Here is a 25783-nt window from a genome sequence, read left to right as displayed (position 1 = left end):
AACATCTGAGGGCGAGGCTGAAAAGACCTGCACTGAAAAGCGACTCTGTGTGTGCGTGAGTGTGCGTGAGTGTGTGTGTGTGTGTGTGTGTGTGTGAGTGCGTGTGTGTGTGTGTTTGGGAGCAGAGGGAGGTGCAGAGAGGAGGGGACAGTGAGAATACATGCTGTGTTAGCATCCCCTCAGCAACTCCATCAATACTGCATACAGCGAAGAAACTGGCAAAGGTTCTTTGTGCTGCATTTGCAGGCTCAGCCAACGAAGGAGAGCAACTCCCACGACCGGTGGGCTCAGTCTGCCGCTGCTGCTGGAGTAGGAGGGGGGCCCTCACACACACACACACACACACACACACACGCACACACACACACACACACACACACACACACACACACACACACACACACACACACACACACACACACTCACACACCACAGCCTGTGCTGCATCAGGACGACACACGGACTAGGGATACTCTAGTGGCGAAGAAGATAGTTGTGCTAATATGTTCAAATGTTGTGTATTGGACTTCTTCCTGCATCTCCTTCATGACCACGGCTCTTTTTGGTAAGCTCTTATTATTATTATTAGTGTTATTATTATTATATTCTCATAGCATGTTTAACTGTTAGAAATGCTGGGTGAGAGCGTGACGTAATCTTCGAAACTTTACCAACTTTTGACAGCTGCTTAAACAGTGGTTCTCAACCATTTTTGGGCGGTATAGCTCGGTTGGTAGAGCGGCCGTGCCAACAACTTGAGGGTTGCAGGTTCGATCCCCGCTTGCGTCATCCTAGTCACTGCCGTTGTGTCCTTGGGCAAGACACTTTACCCACCTGCTGCCAGTGCCATCCTCACTGGTTTAAATGTAACCTAGATATTGGGTTTCACTATGTAAAGCGCTTTGAGTCACTAGAGAAAAAGCGCTATATAAATATAATTCACTTCACTTTTCAGTGATGTACCCCTGTGGATTTTTTTTTTATTCAAATACCCCCTAATCAGAGCAAAGCATTTTTGGTTGAAAAAAAGCGATAAAGAAGTGAAATACAGCACTATGTCATCAGTTTCTGATTTATTAAATTGTATAACAGTGCAAAATATTGCTCATTTGTAGTGGTCTTTTTTGAACTATTTGGAAAAAAATATATAAAAATAACTAAAAACTTGTTGAAAAATAAACAACTGACTCAATTATAAATAAAGATGTCTACACATAGAAGTAATCATCAACTTAAAGTGCCCTCTTTGGGGATTGTAATAGAGATCCATCTGGATTCATGAACTCAATTCTAAACATTTCATCAAAAAAAAAAAAGAAAAATAAATCTTTAACATCAAAATTTATGGAACATTTCCACAAAAAATCTAGCTGTCAACACTGAATATTGCATTGTTGCATTTCTTTTCACAGTTTATGAACTTACATTCATATTTTGTTGAAGTATTATTCAATAAATATATTTATAAAGGATTTTTGAATTGTTGCTATTTTTAGAATATTTAAAAAAAATCTCACGTACCCCTTGGCATACCTTCAAGTACCCCCAGGGGTACGCGTACCCCCATTTGAGAACCACTTGTGTAGAAGATGTGACATTAGCACTTAAAAAAAAAAACACAAAAAAAACGGCTTGCATGAAATCTGAGTTCGTTTATCCCTCAAATGTCAATTTTGCCAACTTTACAAATTAGGAAAAAATTGTTGTGTGCACTACAACTACTACTACTTTAACCACTCATAGTTCCAAATATGTATTTATTGTAGTATTTTACAAAGATCTATTCATTACTAATGACTTATTTTTCCTACATTGCTCCCCCTTTCACTTATGAAGTGTAATTAATTGGTTTTGTGCAATTGTCCCTCTAAAATGAAGTGGGACATGAAGGGGCGCAAGGAACATGCTTTATCAGTATCTTGCTTCAAACCCCGCTTCAAAAGCTGTGTAATGGAAAACGTCCTCATTGTTGCCAATAATCCTGTCTTCTGCAATTTGATATAAAAAAAAAAAGATGTTTTTATATTTTGTGCTCTTGTGTTAATGTTACTTACTGATCAATTTGAATGTATTATCATTAATTGATATTCCAACCATCCATTTTCTACCGCTTATTCCCTTTCGGGGTCGCGGGGGGCGCTGGCGCCTATCTCAGCTACAATCGGGCGGAAGGCAGGGTACACCCTGGACAAGTCGCCACCTCATCGCAGGGCCAACACAGATAGACAGACAACATTCACACTCACATTCACACACTAGGGCCAATTTAGTGTTGCCAATCAACCTTAGTATCACATTGTTCAAAATCAAAATATGTTTATTGTTTGTGTAAGGATTAATTTATTTTTTTTAATTTCAGGCAAAATGGTGCTCTTTAAATCTTTTTAGCTGCGTACTAAAAACAATGTTAATAAAGTTATTTGTTGTTGTAAGTTGATCTATATTTCTTTCTTTTTGGTTTTCTTTAATGTTAATAAGAATACAATGTTATGCAGAGGTGTACTTATAACAATTTAATTGACAAATTATAGAGTGGAGGTGGCGCACGAATAATTGGGAAGCACTGATTTAAAGAAATGTGATATAAATGTATCTTATAGGCTCCAGCACCCTCGCGACCCCAAACCGGACTAGCGGTAGAAAATGGATGGATGGACTATTTGAATTGCCAATCATTTAACATTTGAATTACTTTGTTGAACTAATTTACACATGAGGATATGTTAAAATATAGTTATTACATATAACTGCTGTCAAATATTTAAAAAAATCTGATTATTCATACTTTTGAATGTGATTAAAATGTAATTGTTTTACTGGCACTCATGTCATTTACAGTATTTACTCAAAATTGGTAACATTTTTATCCATAGTAAAATTTGCCAGTGAGCACACCTGTTGGAAATTCTACCTCACCTTTGCCCTGATAAATGGGCCCTAGTGTGTGAATGTGAGTGTGAATGTTGTCTGTCTATCTGTGTTGGCCCTGCGATGAGGTGGCGACTTGTCCAGGGTGTACACTGCCTTCCGCCCGAATGCAGCTGAGGTAGGCTACGGCACCCCCCGCCACCCCAAAAGGGACAAGCGGTAGAAAATAGATGGACGGATGGATGGACCTTTGCACTGACTGATCATGGAGCGTATAACAACCCGCACGACCTTTCAGATAACCATCTCTATGTGCGGTTAAAGCTTGTGCAGACAAAATTAATTACGTGATTAATCTGCATGTGTACATGAGTAATGTGATTTTTTATTTAATAATTGCATGCTTTAACTGGGACAGCCCTAATATAAAGTTAATGCGCGTGTAAAATGCCAACAAACTTGATCTGTACAGGTGTGAATCCTTGGGTACTTATCTGATTCTGTCCTATTTCTATTCTTGAGGTGATGATTCGATACAGAATCGATTCTTGATTTAACATGATTCTTTATTCAAACCGATTCTCGCAATGTATAATAATTGGTAGAATAATTATAATAAAGCTTTTTCAAAACAGGTTACATATTAGAAAAGCTCCTTCCGGTTGCATGAAAATGGCCTCAAATCGTCTTTAAAAAAAATAATTGTTATAAAGAAAAAAACAATTTTTTTGTGTAATACATTTTTGAAAATTATGAATCGATTTAAAAATTGGAAGGAATAAAAATAGGGATTAGGATGTGAATGGATTTTTTGTGCACCCCTAATGATCGATGTCTTTTTAAATACACACTGATTCTGCCACTGACGACTCATTTTCTGATGACTGATATTTGGACGACAAATTAAAAAAAAAAAAAGATGTTATTTTGTTCGTTCTGCCTAACAATGAATGGTGCAGAAAGAAGGCACACCGTATTGTGTTAATGTTACTTACAATATATTGTATATTGGCGAGGTTAAAAAGTTCATGTAGCCTGTCTGACATGCAAAATGCTAAATATGGCCTAAAAACACATTGTGATACATATTTTGCAAAAACTGCTGACGTACACAATAACACACAGTATTGGGTCATTTCGACATGTGTATTCATAGTGTCGATGTTATGTTTTGTTGTTTATCCTGGTGGGTTGAGTTTTTTCTCACCCTGATGTGGGATCGTTGTGGCTTGTGCCCCTTTGAGACACTTGTGACTTAGGGCTATATAAATAAACTTTGATTGATTGATTGATATTATTCTCTCTACAGTACACTCTTATCCATCTGTTTGCTCATTTTCTATCCATAGCTGCTTATTCTCTGTAATGCCGTTCCAGCTACACTTTCGGTAAAGTGTACAAAGCACCTATTCTGTCATTGTTCTATTACAGTGGTTCTCAAATGGGGGTACGCGTACCCCTTGGGGGACTTGAAGGTATGCCAAAGGGTACGTGAGATTTTTAAAAAAATATTCTAAAAATAACGACAATTCAAAAATCCTTTACAAATATATTTATTGAATAATACTTCAACAAAATATGAATATATGTTCATAAACTGTGAAAAGAAATGCAACAATGCAATATTCAGTGTTGACAACTAAATTTTTTGTGGAAATGTTCCATAAATATTGATGTTAAAGATTTCTTTTTTTTGTGAAGAAATGTTTAGAATTAAGTTCATGAATCCAGATGGATCTCTATTACAATCCCCAAAGAGGGCACTTTAAGTTGATGATTACTTTTATGTGGTAAAATCTTTATTTATAATTGGGTCACTTGTTTATTTTTCAACAAGATTTTAGTTATTTTTACATCTTTTTTTCCAAATAGTTCAAGAAAGACCACTACAAATGAGCAATATTTTGCACTGTTATACAATTTAATAAATCAGAAACTGACGACATAGTGCTGTATTTTACTTCTTTATCCCTTTTTTCCAACCAAAAATGCTTTGCTCTGATTAGAGGGTACTTGAATTAAAAAAAAATTCACAGGGGGTACATCACTGAAAAAAGGTTGAGAACCACTGTTCTATTAGATTACATTTAAGATAGCTTAGATGTTAGCATCGCTTATTGTCTTCTGCTTTAACAGCGTTAAATAATAACACCGTAGTAGCAACAAGTAAATGGTAAATGGGTTATACTTGTATAGCGCTTTTCTACCTTCAAGGTACTCAAAGCGCTTTGACACTATTTCCACATTCACCCATACACACACACATTCACACACTGATGGCGGGAGCTGCCATGCAAGGCCCTAACAAAGAACCATCAGGAGCAAGGGTGAAGTGTCTTGCTCAAGGACACAACAGGCGTGACGAGGTTGGTAGAAGGTGGGGATTGAACCAGGAACCCTCAGGTTGCTGGCACGGCCACTCTCCCAACCGCGCCACGCCGTCCCCAGTAATGTAATAAATTAGTTTTACGTACGTTACAATGCCGTTACCGATGTCTTTAATGTAACGTGGCACGCTACTTCTGATGTAATTGTGTGTCAACAAGACAACGTCAAAAGCACAGCAAGTTCAATACAGGAATGAACTATTTACTAATGAAAGTAACAACCAGCACCGTACTAAAAGAAACTTGATATTCAACAGGAAGAGGCAACATCACACAGCAAACAACATGTCGGCAAAGTGCACACACTATCACACACACAGGGCTCGAATCTAACTGCGGCACTTGCCGTCGTGCCCTAAAAAAATTTGACGGCAAGAACATGCAGTGACCGCCCTTGACTTTTTACTTGTTAATGGACTAGGGTTGTAATGGTAAACGGTATAATGATCATTCACGATAAAATTCCCAACGGTTAGTAATACCATCTAATTTTTTATTTACAGAAAAAACTTCATTTATTAATGCATTTTCGGCAACACAAAGTCAGGCGACTGCGCGCTAGTGTCGTTTGGCTTGATAATCATGGCGGACAAACTACACGGACTTTGCTCCAGAGATTTCCCCTCGGAGTAAACAGTGCCAAGCTCTTGGTTTAACGTCATATTCCCTCACTTCCTGCTGTGCGTATAAGAGTGCACTGCTGTGTTTAGATGGAGAAAGGTGTGGACAATATTGGACACAAACACACTTGTCCCCACACTAAAAGTATACAGCGAAGGAAAAAACTATTTGATGTTGCTTTCATGTTGTCAATACAGCATCGTCTAGCTGCTGTGACTGAGAGTTAATGAGGTAAGGGAAAAATGCAGCCGGTGATGTGTCGTGAACGTTGTCACAACTTGTTTATAAAACATTTAGTTTGTTTACAGGGATGATCACTCCTCCTTTATTTAACTGCAAACTATATCAGTGTTCAAATAACATCAATACTAGCTCAAATATTTTGTCATCTCATCGAATTGAACGAAGGCTGTAAAGATTGTGTATTCGATGCGAGAGGTGTGACTCCTCTTTATTTTTGTTGGCCAAATCTGTTGTACCCAACAACAAGGAGGTGTTGTGGGAGAATAACAAGGCTTGTTTATTAAACCTTAAGGCACTCACACACACTGCTCTCATGAAACGTCTATACTGCCTATGCCTGATATTATATTTTTTATTCTTTTTAAGTTACACATAAATGACTTTCCACAGTAATTAATTACATTTATTAAACACCAATTATGTTAGTAATTTAATAACTTTTTTGGTAAAGTACCGTGTAACTATAATGAATTACTATTTAAAAGTAGTACTCCTTGTCAGAAATATAGTTTATTTGCCGCCATGGAGGCCAGGGTCAAACTTAGAAGCGCCTCCCCACTGTTGCCGGACATACTTTAGCTGTGCCAGCTAGTCACCTACAGGCAACAATAAAACCAATGCAAAAAAATCTGACTAATTCTCAGTTGATTACGTCAAATATTGGACAGTTTGTACAAACCCTGCACACAACTCTGGTGAGTAATGTTATGCTAGTGCTAACAGAACATCGGCTGGTGTCCAGGGTGGTCCACCAGCATGTACAACGAGTAGATGACAAAAATAGAATGGGTGCCGTTCACGTTCAAACCAATACTATTCAAATTCTCTGTTCCTGGGAATCGATACCGGTTTCTAAAAAGTATACATTTTCGGTACTTTTAGTGTGTGTTAATAAATCAAAATTTTCATTTCATCATTATCCAATGAGCTGATTATGATAACTGCAGTCCTGTTATATCTTGTTTAATTATCACATGTTTGAGTCACATTTGCAGATATAACATTAAGTTTGGGTTATACTTGTATAGTGCTTTTCTACCTTCAAGGTACTCAAAGCGCTTTGACACTATTTCCACATTCACCCATTCACACATGCAAGGCCCAACCACGACCTATCAGGAGCAAGGGTGAAATGTTTTGCTCAAGGACACAGCGGACGTGACAAGGTTGCTGGAAGGTGGGGATTGAACCAGGAACCCTCAGGTTGCTGACACGGCCACTCTCCCAACAGCAACACCCCGTCCCCGTTTCAATTACAGTTGCAAATCCAAGACGTTATACAGCAGTATTGTGTTGGTCGATTTAGTCTTTGCTGTCTGTTGCGCCCCACAAAGTGGTAATAGTTTAAGTATTGTACTTATTACGCACCAGCTGTTTGATTGTAACGTGCATTTTAGTTGTAGTTTTCATGAACAAATTTGATGGTGTTGAAATCGCCATGTAATATCGCTAATGCTGATCAGTAGCATGCCAATAGCAAAGTCAATGTATATTAGCATCAAATTAGCACATTTTTGGAAAAGTGGAGCCTTACTTAACTTACGTTGGAGCATTTTTTTTATGTCAATTGTTTATCTGTGTTGGCCCTGTGATGAGATGGGGACTTGTCCAGGGTGTACGCCGCCTTCAGCCTAAATGCAGCTGGGATAGGCTCCAGCACCCCCCGTGACATAAAAAGGGACAAGTGGTAAAAAATGGATGGATGGATGCCATTGAAAATTGCAACATTATCTGGCGGTAATTTGGCTGAGTCTGCTCTCAGTGCTGCCTGAGTGACGGCCAATTGCCAAAATGCTAAGAGCTGAGTCAACAACCGGACGTGACGTCACACACAACCCAGGTGGTCCGACGGGATTTGTTCGGTGCCAAAAAAGTTCCGGATTCGGTAACCTAAACAGAAACCATATTCATCCTATTTTGAATCTTTATGCAGGGGTGTCGTTTATTTTCCATTGAAATCGTTGTAAGCTGCGAGTAAACAAAGCAGGTGACCTCTGACAGCTTTTGCTCAACAGGCGAAGGCTTATCTCGAATTCTATAAGCCAAGAGGAGATACAAAGCAAGGCAAAGGGGGCGTGGTCAGCTAACAAGTGTGTCGTTAGATCGCAATGAGCTGTTGTCTTTTATCAGGCGAAGATCAGAGGGGACTAATCGCCAACTTGAGGGCCAACATTCCAGACAAGTGTTTAATTACCTACTAAGTGGCTTAGTGGTTAGAGTGTCCGCCCTAAGATCGGTAGGTTGTGAGTTCATACCAAAGACTATAAAAAAATGGGACCCATTACCTCCCTGCTTGGCACTCAGCATCAAGGGTTGGAATTGGGGGTTAAATCACCATAAATGGGGGTGATCAAGGGGATGGGTCAAATGCAGAGGACAAATTTCACCACACCTAGTGTGTGTGTGACAATCTTTGGTACTTTAACTTAACTTAATTAAAGTGTGTGTCATTTGAACAGCATCTACTTCCCTGCACAGAATTTAGTTTGAACAAAACTAATGTTTTTTGGTGTGTTGATGTCTATAAGTTAAAGTATAAGATTGTAGACCTGTAGTGGATGTGGGTGTTGGTGCTCAACATTCCTGCTTTTCTTGGTCTCAGTCAGGTTATGGATCGGTCGGTCGGTTGTTGGACCGACGGAGCAAGCTGCATTTGCTAATTCTCCCCCGACATTCCTGTGAGTGTTCTTACATTAGAAGAGAAATGAGTGAAAGTGACAGCTTGTTTGCAGGCTGGATTATTAGCACTGCAGCAAGCAACTGGCATCTGCGTCATATGTTGTGGCGACCAAATCTGCTTAACCTACTTTAGTTTGGAGCAAAATAACTTCGCTGGAACACCAGCGTGGCACCTTTTTTTTTTTTTTAAGTCAATTTGTTGTTTCTATAAAAACGTGTAATTGTTAAAATAAGTGAAGGAAACTAATTCCTAAATGCGTTGTTTTGGTATCCTTCCAGAGCTGGTTTATTGTACACACTGCACACTCCTTCCAGCTTTAAAACACTATTAACTAAATAAACATAGCACATGCAGTCGTGGAACAAAAGTTTACATACACTTGTAAAGAACATAATGTCATGGCTGTCTTGAGTTTCCAATAATTTCTACAACTCGTATTTTCTTGTGATAGAGTGATTGGAGCACATACTCATTGGTCACAAAAAACATTCATGAAGTTTGGTTCTTTTATGAAATTATTATGGGTCTACTGAAAATGTGACCAAATCTGCGGGGTCAAAAGTATACATACAACAATTTTAATATTTGGTTACATGTCCCTTGGCAAGTTTCACTGCAATAAGGCCGTTTTGGTAGCCATCCACAAGCTTCTGGGTGAATTTTTGACCATTCCTCTTGACAAAATTGGTGCAGTTTAGGTAAATTTGTTGGTTTTCTGACATGGACTCGTTTCTTCAACAATGTCCACACATTTAAGTCAGGACTTTGGGAAGGCCATTCTAAAACCTTGAATCTAGCCTGATTTAGCCATTCCTTTACCACTTTTGACGTGTGTTTGGGGTCATTGTCCTGTTGGAACTCCCAACTGTGCCCGAGACCCAACCTCCGGGCTGATGATTTTAGGTTGTCTTGAAGAATTTGGAGGTCATCCTCCTTTTTCATTGTAATTTCATAATACTACCACCACCATGATTGACGGTAGTAATGGTGTTCCTGGGATTAAAGGTCACATTTTTTATCCTCCAAACATGTTGCTGGGTATCGTGGCCAAACAGCTAAATTTTTGTTTCATCTGACCACAGAATTTTACTAGAGAAGGTCTTATCTTTGTCCATGTCTTTTTGATTGACCCATCAGATTTGGTCACATTTTAGTAGACCCATAATAAATTCATAAAAGAAACCAAACTTCATGAATGTTTTTTGTGACCAACGAGTATGTGCTCCAATCACTCTATCACAAAAAAAATAAGAGTTGTAGAAATGATTGGAAACTCAAGACAGCCATGACATTATGTTCTTTACAAGTGTATGTAAACTTTTGACCACAACTGTATGCAAATAAAAATATGCACAATACGGTTCCTGTTTTTACACATTCATGTCGATATTCATTTTTGTGTTTTTTATCCAGTCGTTTCTAGTAATAGGGACTATAACCTGGTTTCAAAATGACTTGGGCTATACAGTATAAATATCCTGATATGACTTTTTAACTTCTAGTATAATACTGATATTGGTGCCTTGAGTATTGGTCGATACTGATATTAATCTGATATGGTATCAGCAGGAATCATACAGACTTATATTATTTTGTAGTGTGGATAGTTAGACAAGGTGAAATTAATCAAAAAAAGAACACTGACCTATTTATTATTATCGTCTGGAATGGACTCATGCTGTCTTTAAATTGAAGTGGAGTGGTATTTTTGTGTGTGTGGGGGAGGGGCACATAGTTTTTACAATAATTAATTGGGCCAACTTCATGGTGCAGTCAGTTGAATGATGCGGACAGGTTTGTTACTGGATACTTTCTAATATGCTTCTGCCTTGCAGACTTTGTATGTGTCAGTAATATGTAATTACAACTATTTGATATATGTTTATACTGACAGATGTGGTGTTTCAGACTGCAGTGTTGTTCAATGAAGGACACTCAACATGTACAGTATGTCTAGCTTATGTGCTATTGTGTGCTTAATTGTTGCGTAACTGCTAGCTCTTTGTAGCCTATAGCCATCTTTATCTTTGGTAAATGATTTGACTAAAATATAAGAAGAGATAAATCTTGTGTGCTCATTGAAAGACATGTATATGTTTACTGGCTGTCCAGCTTTGCACAAGTACAATAAACTTGCTGCCAGACTGCTTGTACAGAGATTTAAGAAGTCAGTATCAGCAGATACTTTTTTTTTTTTTTTTTGCTACTATCGGAGCAATCGCCAACATCCAAATTGGATGGGGACACCCCTGTAATACATTAGTAATAATAAAACACAACATTTTAACATAATGTCAAATAACACCTATAATTAAGTGTTTTTGGAAGGTAAGCTGAATGATGGGTTTGTTGTTTGTTTAATAACAATTAACATTCTGCTCTTCATAACATCTCTTTCCCTATTTTACACTCACACGCATGCGCAGTAGCAGGTGATGCGCAAATCTTGGGCAATATATGGCTCGTCAGAACACTAATTATGTCATAATTAGGTCATGATGCCCCATTCCTAATTGTTTCCAAACTCGGTGGATATACAGTTAAAAGATTTACAGTATATGATTTGTTTTTTATGGTGATTTAACTGACAAATGTCTCTGCCAAACTACATGGAGTCTTACCTCACATAAAAGGTCAGAGAGAGAGATGCTATGTAATCCATTATGCACATTAGGGTTGTCTCGATACCAATATTTTGGTACCGATACTTTTGTAAATAAAGGGGACCACAAAAAAATGGCATTATTCGCTTTATTTTAACAAAAAATCTTGGGGTACGTCAAACATCTGTTTCTTTTTGCAATCGAAGAACAATTTTGTCTTTATATAAAATAGTGAACATACTAGACAACTTGTCTTTGGTGGTAAGTAAACAAACAAAGGCTCCTAATTAGTCTGCAGACATATGCAGTAACAAATTGTGTAATTTTCCATTCTATTATTTTATCCAAATTTTAAGGGACAAGCTGTAAAAAAAATATATTAATCTACTTGTTCATTTACTGGTAATATCTAGTTATTTTCTGTTTTAACATGTTCTATCTACACTTCTGTTAAAATCTAATAAACACTAATTTTGTTGTTGTTTGGATACTTTACATTAGTTTTGGATGATACCACAAATTTAGGTATCGATCCAATACCAAGTAGTTACAGGATCATACATCGGTCATAATTTAAGTTCTCATGTGTCCAAGGACATATTTCCTGAATATATGAACATAATAATAATTTTTTTTAAAAAGAAAAAAGATTTTGTCAGGATAAAAGATATTGATGTGATCAGTGGTTCTTAACCTGGGTTCGATCGAACCCTAGGGGTTCGGCGAGTCGGCCTCAGGGGTTCAGTGGAGGTCAAAACACACCCGACTCATCCTGTAAATACAAACTTCTCCCTTTTCGGTGTATTACGGATACGGCAACAGCTGACTGATTTGCAGGTGTGTAAGTTGTTGTGAGTTTATGCACTGTGTTGGTTTTGCTGTATGAACAAGGTGATGTTCATGCACCGTTCATTTTGTGCACCAGTACAAAAACATGGTAACACTTAAGTATGGGGAACATATTCACCGTTAATTAGTTGCTTATTAACATGCAAATTAGTAACATATTGGCTCTTAACTAGTCATTATTAATGCCTTATTCGGCATGGCCCCATTATAAGCCTAACCCTAACTAAATAACTCTAAATTAAGTCTTTATTACGTAGAATATGTTCCCTTAGTGTCGAAACAACTCTAAATTAAGTCTTTGTTAATTGAAATTTGTTCCCCATAGTAAAGTGTTACCAAAAACATAACTTTGTCTTGAATTTAAAACAAAAAAACATTTCATTTTTCACTAAAGAAGGGTTCTGTGAATGTGTTTATGAAACTGGTGGGGTTCGGTACCTCCAACAAGGTTAAGAACCGCTGGACTAGATACGCTTTTGTACTTTGTAACATTTCCAGCTGACTCGTGTAAACCCCTCCACGAGAGTACGGGGGCCCATTCAACGCTGCTTCCAGCTTTAGTTTTTTGTTTTTTTTTATTAATAAAGTATCTTAATTACTAGTCCAGTCAGAATGTCACATATTTCTGTAAAATTAAAAAGATATTGTTTAATTAATTAATTTTTTTTTTACGAATATATGCATGTTCTTATCCATTCTTAAAGTACCGACCTAGGCACTGGCTGGAATTAAGGTTTTAGAATGGCCTTCTCGAAGTCCTGACTTAAATCAATCAATCGTTTACTTGTATAGCCCTAAATCACGAGTGTCTCAAAGGGCTACACAAGCCACAACGACATCCTTGACTCAGATCCCACATCAGGGCAAGAAAAAACTCAACCCAATGGGATAGCAATGAGAAACCTAGTAGTGTACCGCAGATGTGGGGGACCTAGACCAGTGTTTTTCAACCTTTTCTGAGCCAAGGCACATTTTTTTCATTGAACAAAACCTGAGGCACACCACCGGCAGAAAATATAAAAAAGTTAAACTCCGCAGCCGATATTGAAAATAAAAAGTACTTCTCACAATTGTTGGTTATGAATTCAAATCATAAATAACCATGCAAAACTTTAGCTCTTGTCTCAAAGTAAGTGTGCTGTCACGATCTGTCACATCACATCGTAACTTATTTTGAAGTTTTTGGTGTTTTCCTGTGTGTAGTGTTTTAGTTCTTGTCCTGTGCTCCTATTTTTGGTGGCTTTTCCTGTTTTGTTGGTATTTTCCTGTAGCAGTTCAATGTCTTCCTTGAGCGCTATTCCCCACACCTGATTTGTTTTCGCAATCAAGACTATGCAAGTTGTTACTATCCTTCTTTGTGGGGACATTGTTGATTGTCATGTCATGTACGAATGCACTTTTGTGGACACCGTCTGTTCCACACGCTGTAAGTCTTTGCTGTCGTCCAGCATTCTGTTTCTGTTTACTTTGCAGCCAGTTTAGATTTAGTTTCATTTTGCATAGCCATCCCGAAGCTTCAATGGTTTTTCTTAGCGGCACTCGCCTTTTGTTTATTTTTGGTTGAAGCGTTATATACCTTTCCTTCACACTGTCTCCCGCTGTCGTCTGCATATTGTGATCATCTACAAAGCAAATATCTACCTGCTGCCACCGACTGATATGGAAGAATATTACATGGTTATGCTGCCGAGCTCTTGACAGTGCAGACACTTAACAACGGCACATTTTCAGATTGTAATTACTGGTTTGCAAAAAATATTTTTAACCCACTTAGGTGAAATAACATTATCTCCCACGGCACACCAGACTGTATCTCACGACACACTCGAGTGCCGCGGCACAGTGGTTGAAAAACACTGACCTAGACATAGGGAGACCCCAAAATAATATGTTACAGTAATTGAGACAAGACGTAACAAATGCTTGAATATTGATCTCAGCGTCTCTAGTGGACAAAATGGAACAAATTTTAGCAATATTACGGAGAAGAAAGAAGGCCGTTTGAGTCACACTCTTAATGTGTGACTCAAACGACAGAGTTGGGTCAAAGATAATACCCAGATTCATGACCAAGTCTCCTTGTGTAATTGTTTGGTTGTCAAATGTTAAGGTGGTATTATTAAATAGAGGTCGGTGTCTAGCAGGACCGATAATCAGCATTTCCGTTTTCTTAGCGCTGAGTTGCAAAACGTTAGCGGACATCCATTGTTTAATTTCATTAAGACACGCCTCCAGCTGACTACAATCCGGCGTGTTGGTCAGCTTTAGGGGCATGTAGAGTTGGGTGTCATCAGCAAAACTGTGAAAGCTAACACCGTATTTGTGTATGATGTCAACTAGCGGCAGCATGTAGATGCTAAAGAGTGCAGAGCCAAGAACCGAACCCTGGGGAACTCCACACGATACCTTATCATAGTCCGAGGTCACATTGTTATGGGAGACGCACTGCATTCTGTCAGTAAGATAAGAGTTAAACCAAGACGAGGCTAAGTCTGACATACCAATATGTGTTTTGATACGCGCCAATAAAATATTATGATCGACGGTATCGAAAGCAGCGCTAAGATCAAGAAGCAGCGACATAGATGACGCATCAGAATCCATCGTTAGCAATAGATCATTAATCATGTTTGCGAGGGCTGTCTCTGTAGAGTGATTTGCCCTGAAACCGGATTGAAAGGGTTCACAGAGATTGTTAGATGCTAAGTGTTCATTTAGCTGCTGTGCAACAATTTTTTTGAGTATTTTCTAAATGAACGGAAGGTAGGACACCGGCCGGTAGTTTACCATGAGGTCAGGATCGAGGTTAGGTCTTTTGAGCAGAGGATGAATAACCGTTTTTTTTTTTCTATGCTAGAGGGACAGCACCAGAGGAAAGTGATAAGCTTACAATATTTAGCACTGATGGTCCTAATACTACGAACAGTTCTTTGATAAGTTTCCCAGGAAGTGGGTCAAGTAAACATGTTGTTTGTTTTATCCCATTTACATGCCGTAAATATAGTTCCATCCATTCATCGCTGGTGCCTATCTCAGCCACAATCGGGCGGAAGGCGGTATACACCCTGGACCAGTCGCCACCTCATCGCAGGGCCAACACAGATAGACAGACAACATTCACACTCACATTCACACACTAGGGCCAATTTAGTGTTGCCAATCAACCTATCCCCAGGTGCATGTCTTTGGAAGTGGGAGGAAGCCGGAGTACCCGGAGGGAACCCACACAGTCACGGGGAGGATAGGCAAACTCCACACAGAAAGATCCCGAGCCCAGGATTGAACCCAGGACTACTCAGGACCTTCGTATTGTGAGGCAGATGCACAAACCCCTCTACCACAGTGCTGCCCCCCGTAGTAGTTCCTCTAATGTTATTTCAGCAAAAAGAGAGAGACTATTTTGGAGGGCAATATCTGTCGTATGTACATTTGTATCTGTGTTAATAAAACCCAGTTGTAGCTGGGATGCGTTGTCTTTATTTTTAAACGTGTTGACAATGCTGAAGAAACAAGTCCATGGAAGAAAACGAACACATTTAGCTGAACTGCACCAATTTTGTCAAGAAGAGTGGTCAAAAATTCCACCAGAAGGTTGTGGATGGCTACCAAGGTGCCCTATTGCAGTGAAACTTGCCAAAGGACATGTAACCAAATATTAACATTGCTGTATGTATACTTTTGACCCAGTAAAGTTGGTCTCATTTTCAGTAGACCCATAATAAATTCATAAAAGAACCAAATTTCATGAATGTTTTTTGTGACAAACACGTGCTCCAATCACAAAATAATAAGAGTTGTAGAAATTATTTGAAACTCAAAACAGCCATGACATTATGTCCTTCACAAGTGTATGTAAACTTTTGACCACAACTGTATGTAAATATTTTCCACACTATGCCTTCATATAATGATTCAATAACCAAAATGTTACCTATTTAAATCACCATCTCTATCGAAAAATCTTGGTCAATACCTGCCCAGCTAAGATTGTTTGCGACTCGTTCACAAGAAATTTCATCCTTAAAGGTTCTATCTAATTATGCATTTAATTCTGATGTTTGAGTATAGCTATTAAGTAATTAGTAGGAACAAACAGCTCAGTTTAGTGCAACAAAACATAAAATGTTTGTTCACGGGACAGTTGTCATGTGGAAAAAGACTTTGCAAAGTGTATCTGCTGTTGCAAAGAGGCCAGTCACAGTGGGGATCTTTCCACTTCTCATTTGGAACTTTAAAAAGCACACATCTATTCAGCAAGGGACACTTTTTTCCTTCCTCCCTGAAGTTCAAGAACATTATATGTGCCCAGAATAGCAAGTAGCTCTTTCGTTTTTTTTACTTCACAAGGATAACTTGCTGGCTGATAGTTGCGTGTTGTGCGACACAACCTGCTCACATTCATAGTGGCCTGAGCTCTGTGGGGAGCAACTGTATGTATGTGAGGCTCAAATACCAGAGCTGCTAGAGATGTGAGCCTGATGTGGCAACAAAACAAGGGGCCCCTCGTTTCCCTTAAATGTGCTCTGTGACGAGGGAGTTAATAGGTATCGAAGTGCTGTTAATATTCAACAGTTCCCTTATGCAATATGCATTAACAAAGGTATCCATGTGTGACGAAATGTTCCCAATTAGCACGTTTGCTTCCTTATTACAAGCACAAGCATGGCACAAAGATAAAGCAAAACAATTGTCGAGGTAATATTGACAAATGACATGAAAGCACTAAATGATTACTGATTGTATAACGCAAGATTGGGGGGAAAAAACTATAGCATGCGAATGTTCTACTATATCATGGTTTTTAAATTCATTTGAAAGAAACTGACAAAATACTACTACTGGTACTTCCACTTCTGTTACTTCTACTAACAAACAAGAAGAATAAGAACAAGAAGTCGAAGTAAAATAATAAGAAAAAACTCATCTACAAGAAAAACAAGAAATGCAAGTAGAAGAAGAACAATGGGAAGAACAAGACGAACAAAAAGAAGTAGAAGAACAACAAGTATAAGTAAAAGAAGAAGAACATGAAAAACAAAAAGATATAGAAGAAAAACAAGAGGAACATGTAAGAAGAGGAACAAGAAGAAAAAAAGAAAAATAAGAAGTCGAAGAACAAGAAGCAAAACAAGAACAAAAAACAGAAGAAGAGGAACAAGAAGACAAAGAAGAAGAAAAAGACAAAGAAGAACAATAACAAGTAGGACAAGAAGATAGAGAAGAAAAAGATGAAGTAAAAGACAAAGAAGAGCAACGACAAGAATAACAAGAAGAAAAAGACGATAATGAAAAAGAGGACCAAGAAGAAGTCGGAGAAAAAGAAGAAAAAAAAGACGAAGAATACGACGAAAATGAATAGGAAGGCAAAGAAGAAGAAGACGAAAAAAACGACAAAGAGAAAGAAGAAAAAGAGGAAAAAAGAATACGTAGATAAGACCAAGAATAAGATGAATAAGTATAAGTATATAGCTTCAAAAAACTGGACATGCTCACATTTTTCCAGTATTACAGCAGATCCTTGCAATTGAGAGGATTACATTCGGAGACCATAAAAATACATATACACACACAAATCTCATTCATCCCTTTCCAAACCTTCCGAATAGCTTGATTGGGTAACAACATTTGCAATAAAACACAGGCGGAATTACCATGAGGCATACACAGGCAGTTGCCTAGGGCCTAGAGAAAAATAAAGAGTTAAAGACCTACTGAAATTAGATTTTCTTATTTAAACGCGGATAGAAAGTCCATTCTATGTGTCATACTTGATAATTTCTCGATATTGCCATATTTTTGCGAAAAAGGATTCGACGATAAAGTTCGCAACTTTTGGTCGCTACTAAAAAAGCCTTGCCTGTACCGGAAGTAGCAGACGATGCGCGTAAGACGTCACGGGTTGTAGGGCTCCTCACATCCTCACATTGTTTATAATCATATCTACCAGCAGCAAGAGCGATTCGTACCAAGAAAGCGACGATTTCCCCATTAATTTGAGCGAGGATGAAAGATTCGTGGATGAGGAAAGTTAGAGTGAAGCACTTAAAAAAATAAAAAAAAGGCGACGGCAGCGATTCAGATGTTATTAGACACATTTACTTGGATAATTCTGGAAAATCCCTTATCTGTTTACTGTGTTAGTAGTGTTTTAGTGAGATTATAAATTCATACCTGAAAGTCAGGGTGCTGTGGTGACCACCAGTGTCTCTGATGGAAGCCATGGAGGAGCCAAGATCACAGCTGCTTTTTGACAGCTGCTGCAGGAGGTCGCATAATCCGCTTAAGTCTCCAGTAAGAGCCGACTTAATATCACAATTTTCCCATCCAAAAACTTGCTGGTTGACATGTGGTAGAGAAACATGTTTGCATGACTGCTCTGTGTTAAAGCTTCACAATAAACAAAGAAACACCGGCTGCTAAAGGCAGCTGCAATCCACCGCTTTCCAACATCAGCATTCTTCTTTATAGTCTCCATTTTTAATTGAACAAATTGCAAAAGATTCAGCAACAAAGATGTCCAAAATACTGTGAAATTATGCGATAAAAACAGACTACTTTTAGCCGTGAGTGGTGCTGGGAGAACATATCCGCTCCAACCAATAACGTCACAAGCACGCGTCAACATAAGCGTCATCATTCCGCGACGTTTTCAATGGGATACCCCGTGCGAAATTTAAAATTGCAATTTAGTAAACTAAAAAGGCCGTATTGGCATGTGTTGCAATGTTAAGATTTCATCTTTGATATATAAACTATCAGACTGCGTGGTCGGTAGTAGTGGGTTTCAGTAGGCCTTTAAAGTTTTATTAAAGTTTTCTTCTATTTAAAAAAAATATTTATTTTTTGTCTTCAAATGCTTAATCAATCATGATCGTTTTTGACAGCTCCCCTTCTCACGCAATCGACTATTCTATGCTACTGACTTGATTCCGCAAGAAAATTAAAAAACAAACCAGCTACCCAAGTTGAGTGGAGAAAGCAAACAGTTTTTATTAAAACTACACAAGATTTTTCTCAGTGACACAGAATGTATGTGATCAACACAGCAAGATCTGCTGTCAGTGCAGAATGCAAGTGGAGCATGATGCTTTTCATCAAAGATGTTGTGAGTATTAAAGTGCTCTAAATGGTAAAACATTGTAACCGAGAGTCTGGCAAGATGAAGTACAAGTTTGGGAGGTACTGTAGGACATTCAAAACCAATTTTAAAGCCAAAAGTCTGGTCTCGATCAAACACGGCCACCATCAAGAGCTCTCTTTTTCCGACCAGTCACATACTTCCAGCCTTCACAAAATTCCCATCATCACACATCCGGTTCTAATGCGCTTACACGTTACTAAAAGTAAGTATCCTAACTTTCTATAAATTACAGTAAAATTGTTGGGCTCATTGATACTCATTGCGCGACTCACCAAGCTTTAATAAGCATCTGACATTGTAGTTTCACATAATAATTCACCTAGTTTATTTTTCTATGTGGTATGTGGAGGGCATTGTTTGCTTTTGGCCCCAAAATGACTAAAAGTGAAGGTTCCATCCATCCATTTCCTACCGCTTATTCCCTTTTGGGGTGGCTGGTGCCTATCTCAGCTACAATCGGGCGGTAGGCGGGGTACACCCTGGACAAGTCGCCACCTCAAAAAGTGAAGGTTATAGTCATTCAATTAGATTCAGCTCCAGAATCCCCAGAGTCCATTCTACACTTTAGCCTGGTCATCAGGCTTGTGCTACATCCACGATCCCTTGTGTTGTGGAGCTGCCTACATCTCCCCCTAAAGCGACTAGCGATGGTACGTGGCTTCACACCATAATCCTCACTGCTTCCAGTTGTGATTTAAGACCATCTATCAACTTATCTTCACTGAGCTGCATGTTTTGAGACCATATTGTAACAAAGTTGACTCGAGACCAGGGGTCTTCAACGTTTTCTATGCAGGGATCCTAAAAAAGTTAGAATAAATCCAATTAAACTGTCCTAAGGGCACCTTGTTAAACCTCATTTTCTGAGGTGGTGTCGTGTTACAACATTATATTTGTTTCTCATCCAAACTCTTGAACGAAAACTAGCTGCGAGCTAAGAACAAGCGGTCGACCAATCATAGGGATCCTGACAAAGCCTAGTAATTGGCATAGCATTGTTAGGGGCAGGTCCTCCTTGTTGGACTGACAGGTGAATAAACCTCTGCCCTTCTTGAAAGAACTAAGTATTAAATGTGTGTATTGGTGACTGAAAGACCATTTGTATCCATGTATCCTCCACTTGTCTGTTCACTACAGTGTGTTGGACCAATGTTGATGTGCATTTACATTTGTGGAAAATGTAAAGGTCAATATAAACATTTTATGACCCCCTGCAGTATTTCCTAGAACAGGGTCCAAATCCTGCCCGGCAATGACACCATACCGGCCCTGGAGTTCAGTTGAGAAACAAACATTTTTGCAGTAAAGGTCTAAAAACACCAGACTGGTCCTGTTGTGTAGAGGCACTTGGACAAGTGTAAACACATTGTCAGATCCTTGCTAGCGAACATAGAACACTGGAGTCCAAACTTCTGATTCACAAAACTGAGGTATTCCTCAAGGTTCCATTTTAGGTCCTCTCTTTTTCATCATTTGGCCCACGAGTTCAGTTAAAAAAAACTTGTGAGAGACTCACATTTTTGTGCAGTTTCTGAAAACACTTTTGAGATGAGCACAAGAGATGATCTTTGACTAGCTTTTTTGCAGATGGACTTTAAAACAGCACTGTAACTCAATTTTGTTGAATACCCATGCCTTAGGGTAGTGCTTCTCAAACATTTTCTATTGCGACCGCCCTCGAAAGAAGATCATATTTCGCACCCCCCAACCATAACTATAAATAGTATAATTTGTCCATAACATTTGTATAACTATACCTCTGCATAACATTGTAAACTTATTAACATTAAAGGAAACAACATGCCGGACTTCCCTTGTCACCCACCGTGGTTACAGTGAAGCTTCATCATACTTTTGTATGGCAAAAAATGTTTTTCCCTGTGTCACATGCGACCCCTCTGGCATTGCACTGTTCCCCCCCAGAGGGGCCTACTCCACTATTTGAGAAGGACTGCCTTTGGGGGACGTGGACTTGCTGTTGAAAACCTCCACAATAGACAATAGCTGTATACAATGCAATTTGTTTTTTCCATTAATATTGTCAAAGTTAACATGTGATTAATCACATAAAATATCTCATTATTCATGTATAAACGCAGATTATTAGCGCAGTTTATTTTGAGCTAAGGGTGCAGAAAAATATCAATTCACATTGGGATCGTGATTTTTATTTATCTCGATTATAAATCAATTAAATTTTTTTTTTCAATGTTTTTTTTTATTTAGGATTGCCAAAATTAACACATTAGATTAATTACAAAAATATCTCATTATTCCTGTACAAACCCAGATTATTAGCACAGTTTATTTTGAGCTAGGGTGCACAAAAATATCGATTCACATTTGGATCGCGATTTTTATTCATCTCGATTAAAAATTTTCAACAATCCATTACAAATTTTATTTTATTTTTTTAAATGAAGATTGTCAAAGCTAATATGTGATTAATCACAAAAAATATCTCATCAATCATTTATAAACACAAATTATTAGTGCGGTTTATTTTTGAGCTAAGAGTACACAAAAAATGTATTCATATTCGGATTGTGATTTTTATTTATCTCAATTAAAAATGTTCAAAAATGAACCTAAAACTTTTTTTTGATTTTTTTATTCAAGATTGTCAAATTTAACACGTGTGATTAATCACAAAAACTATCTCATTAATGCACACTGTACATTTCATAATTTTTAATATTGCATATTTAGAAACTATTACCAGCTATGGGTAAAAGAGTTGTATTTTCTTTGGAAAAAAATACTTTTTTTAACAGCGATCTGTTAATTTGCGGGATCGCAAATGCTCACTCACAGATATGCAAAGATTCACTATACAGAATAGCATAAAACATTTTTTTTTTTACATTAAAATGACTTAAGCGACAGCAAAATAATACAAACTATATGTAAAGATGATAGTAGAATTTACAAAAACACGTGACTACAATATTCTAATGAATAACTGTCTAAACAAATTAGATCTTTGACCCTCTGTTCTTAATGGGTCAGTTAATAAACTTCAACCAGTTTTGATTTGAAAGACAATGAATAAAAAATGCAAAAAATATATTTGTCTGTCTAAAACACATTGACAGAAAATTGTTGTTGAAATTATTGTGGGAAATGTGGTACAATTTGTATAATGGTATAACAAAAATATCTTATAAAAGATAAAACTTACAGACGGACCGTTGTGTCAAGTCTTCGAAACATTGTAAACTAAATAGTATTGTATGTATGGTTGTACAGTAGACAACTACAATGTATATTACAGGACAATTGGATTTAAAGCCTGTGTTGATAATTGTGAAAAATGATGGTAATTTATCTTTTGGAAAAAATGTATACATTTAAAATGACACTCTCCGTGGACAAGGGCATGTGCTGTAAAATGTAATGTATATTGATGGTAAACAATGTGCTTTTTGTCTTTACTGTACAAGGTAGCATGTGAAAGGATGCAGAGATGTCGTGTGTTGTTGATGCGATGCTTTCGTGTATCCATGCAGGCTATGAGGAAGAATTGATGTGTACGATGTCCAGCGTAGACCTGCAGGGTCACATACCTCCACTTCTGTGACATTACTACACCCCAGGAGTTAGAGGCGTCTTCTTCGTTGTCCTTCCATCCCAGGCCCACCATGGGAGGATGCTTCTCCAAACCCAAACCAGGTGACAAACTCTTTTACGCAGAGCTGCACAATTTAAATGGATACAAAACAATAAGTGTTTTTACGAAGTAATAAGTAAACATTAAAACCATCAGAGAGGTTTTAACTTAAAACATGTTTTAATTGAGGTTGTAGTTTGTAGTGATGAAGAACAGGACTGCATCACACCAACACTAACATTTTGATACATTGATGTAGAGTAGGTTGGAACTGTGAGACAGGGGTCCAAACTCAATTTATCTAGGGGCCACTGAAGATAGAGTCATGGTAAGGCTGGGCCTCACAAAGTGGTTACTTCCAAATCACGTTTTAACCTTGGGATTGTATTTGTTCACTTCTTCTACCTCCAGCTATTGTGACGCTCAGCTATGTTAGGCATTATAAATGTAACATTTCATTTAAAATTGCTTATTTTGACAGCTTTGAGTTCCCTGCTTTCTTACAGAAAGTTGCTCTTTGTGTTGCTCAATGTGTGTTTGTTGTGCAGCTGTCATTTTAGTGTCTGCATTGTTATTGTATTTGGTCTCTTGTAGGATTCAATACAATATATTTAACTATTAGCCAGCCAAAAGTGCATGGGCCACTAAACTCTAAAGTTAAAGAGAAGGTCAGAATATATGGACCAGCTAAGTTTGAGACCGCTGCTGTGAAAGAATGGATAAACTTTAATCATTAAAAATCGTTGCATTAGTTTAGCTTTTTTTGTTTGTTTGTTTATGTTCTTTATATTAAGCATGTTCTTTATATTAAGCAGAACACTAAACACAAGCCGCGTTAAATCCTGATTGTTCCCATGTGTGGACTAACATTTTAGCTGACAATGTTTTTTTATTTTATAACTTGTCCTTCTGTGCTGAGACAAGCGATAGTATGCACAGCTTTTGACATCTTTAGATAAATAATTGATTTAGTTATTTGGCGTGACACTGTGTACTGTCACATAACTCTTTTTCTACTTAGTCAAGTCAGGTAACAGCACAAAAATGGGTATGTGAACGTGTATATCTATCTTATAAATGAAGACTATATGTTCCAGGGGTAGTGAATCTATCTGCTGGTATTCACTTCGGAAGCCATTCATTTCCATTTTGACTCATCGTCACACTGGGTTATGTGTTTGGGTTTATGTCCAGCCCACTCTGCTTGCTCTATATAGTGTTGTACGGGGGAGGAATTTTAATGCTATTGCGGCATCTTACGCAAGAGGATTACTACACGTATACTGAAACATGCATATTAAAATAGTACACTGGTCTTTAGCTATTGTTTATATTATAAATTATATATATATATATATATATATATATATATATATATATATATATATATATGTCATACATTCTGGATTCATTACACATCAACTGAAATATTGCAAGCCTTTTATTATTTTAATATTGCTGATTCTGGCATACAGCTTCAGAAAACTCAAAAATCCTATCTCAAAAAATTTGAATATTTCCTCAGACCAAGTATAAAAAAAGATTTATAACAGCAAAGCAAAATCCAACATTTGAAAATGTCAATTAATGCACTCAGTACTTGGTTGGGAATCCTTTTGCACAGATTACTGCATCAATACGGCGTGGCATGGAGGCAATCAGCCTGTGGCATTGCTGAGGTGTTATGGATGCCCAGGATGCTTCAATAGCGGCCTTCAGCTCATTTGCATTGTTGGGTCTGGTGTCTTTCAGCTTCTTCTTCAAAATACCCCACAAATTCTCTATGGGGTTTAGGTCAGGAGAGTTGGCAGGCCAATCGAGGACAGTAATGCCATGGTCAGTACACCAGTTACTGCTGGTTTAGGCACTGCGAGCAGGTGCCAGATCATGCTGGAAAATTAAATCATCATCTCCATAGAGCTTTACAACAGATGGAAGCATGTACACAGCTGCATTGACTCTGAACTTGATGAAACACAGTGGATCAAAACCAGCACCTGACATGGCTCCCCAAACCATTGCTGACAGAGGGAACTTCCGTTGTCTAGAGTTCAGGAGTGGCTTGACCATGGGAATACGGCTATTGAAGCTGTATCTGTTGAAAAGCTCTATGGAGATGATGATTTCATTTTCCAACATGATCTGGCACCTGTCCACAGTGCCAAAACCAGCAGTAACTGGTGTACTGACCATGGCATCACTGTCCTCCATTGGCCGGCCAACTCCCCTGACCTGAACCTCAAAAGAGAATTTGTGGGTTATTGTGAAGAAGAAGCTGAAAGACACCAGGCCCAATAATGCAAATGAGCTAAAGGCCGCTATTGAAGCATCCTGGGCATCCATAACACCTCAGCAATGCCACAGGTCGATTGCATCCATGCCATGCCGTATTAATGCAGTAATCCGTGCAAGAGGATTCCCAACCAAGTACTCAGTGCATTCATTGACATTTTCAAATGTTTGATTTTGTTTTGCTGTTATAAATCTTTTTTTTACTTGGTCTGAGGAAATATTCTAATTTTTTGAGATAGGATTTTTGAGTTTTTTTAAGCTGTATGCCATAATCTGCAATATTAAAATAATAAAAGGCTTGCAATATTTCAGTTGATGTGTAAAGAATCCAGAATGTTTGACATTTTCATGTTTTTAGTTGCATTACAGAAAATAAAGGACTTTTTCACAATATTCTAATTTTCTGAGACAGTCCTGTATATATATATACATATATATAATGTATACTGTATAAATAACATGTATATGTACAGTATATACATATAGACA

At 37.9% G+C, this 25783-nt stretch overlaps 1 protein-coding gene across 2 annotated transcripts in view; it reads left to right on the top strand.

Moving 5' to 3' along the window:
* The first annotated feature begins 115 nt into the window (after nucleotides 1–115).
* Nucleotides 116–25783, top strand: part of LOC133556502 (apoptosis-inducing factor 3) — a 53972-nt gene continuing 28304 nt past the window's right edge. The window contains exons 1-2 of one of the 2 annotated variants that reach the window (XM_061906481.1): nucleotides 116–565; nucleotides 22902–23064. In XM_061906481.1, the coding sequence (XP_061762465.1) occupies nucleotides 23034–23064 (31 nt within the window). In that variant the 5' untranslated portion in view covers nucleotides 116–565; nucleotides 22902–23033. The remainder of the gene's footprint in view (nucleotides 566–22901; nucleotides 23065–25783) is intronic. The other variant, XM_061906480.1, reaches the window with a different exon arrangement.

Source organism: Nerophis ophidion, linkage group LG07 (genome assembly GCF_033978795.1).
Source record: "Nerophis ophidion isolate RoL-2023_Sa linkage group LG07, RoL_Noph_v1.0, whole genome shotgun sequence".
NCBI classification, from domain to species: domain Eukaryota; kingdom Metazoa; phylum Chordata; class Actinopteri; order Syngnathiformes; family Syngnathidae; genus Nerophis; species Nerophis ophidion.
Note: the sequence above shows the minus strand (reverse complement) of the source record. Positions and strands in the feature narration are given on the sequence as shown.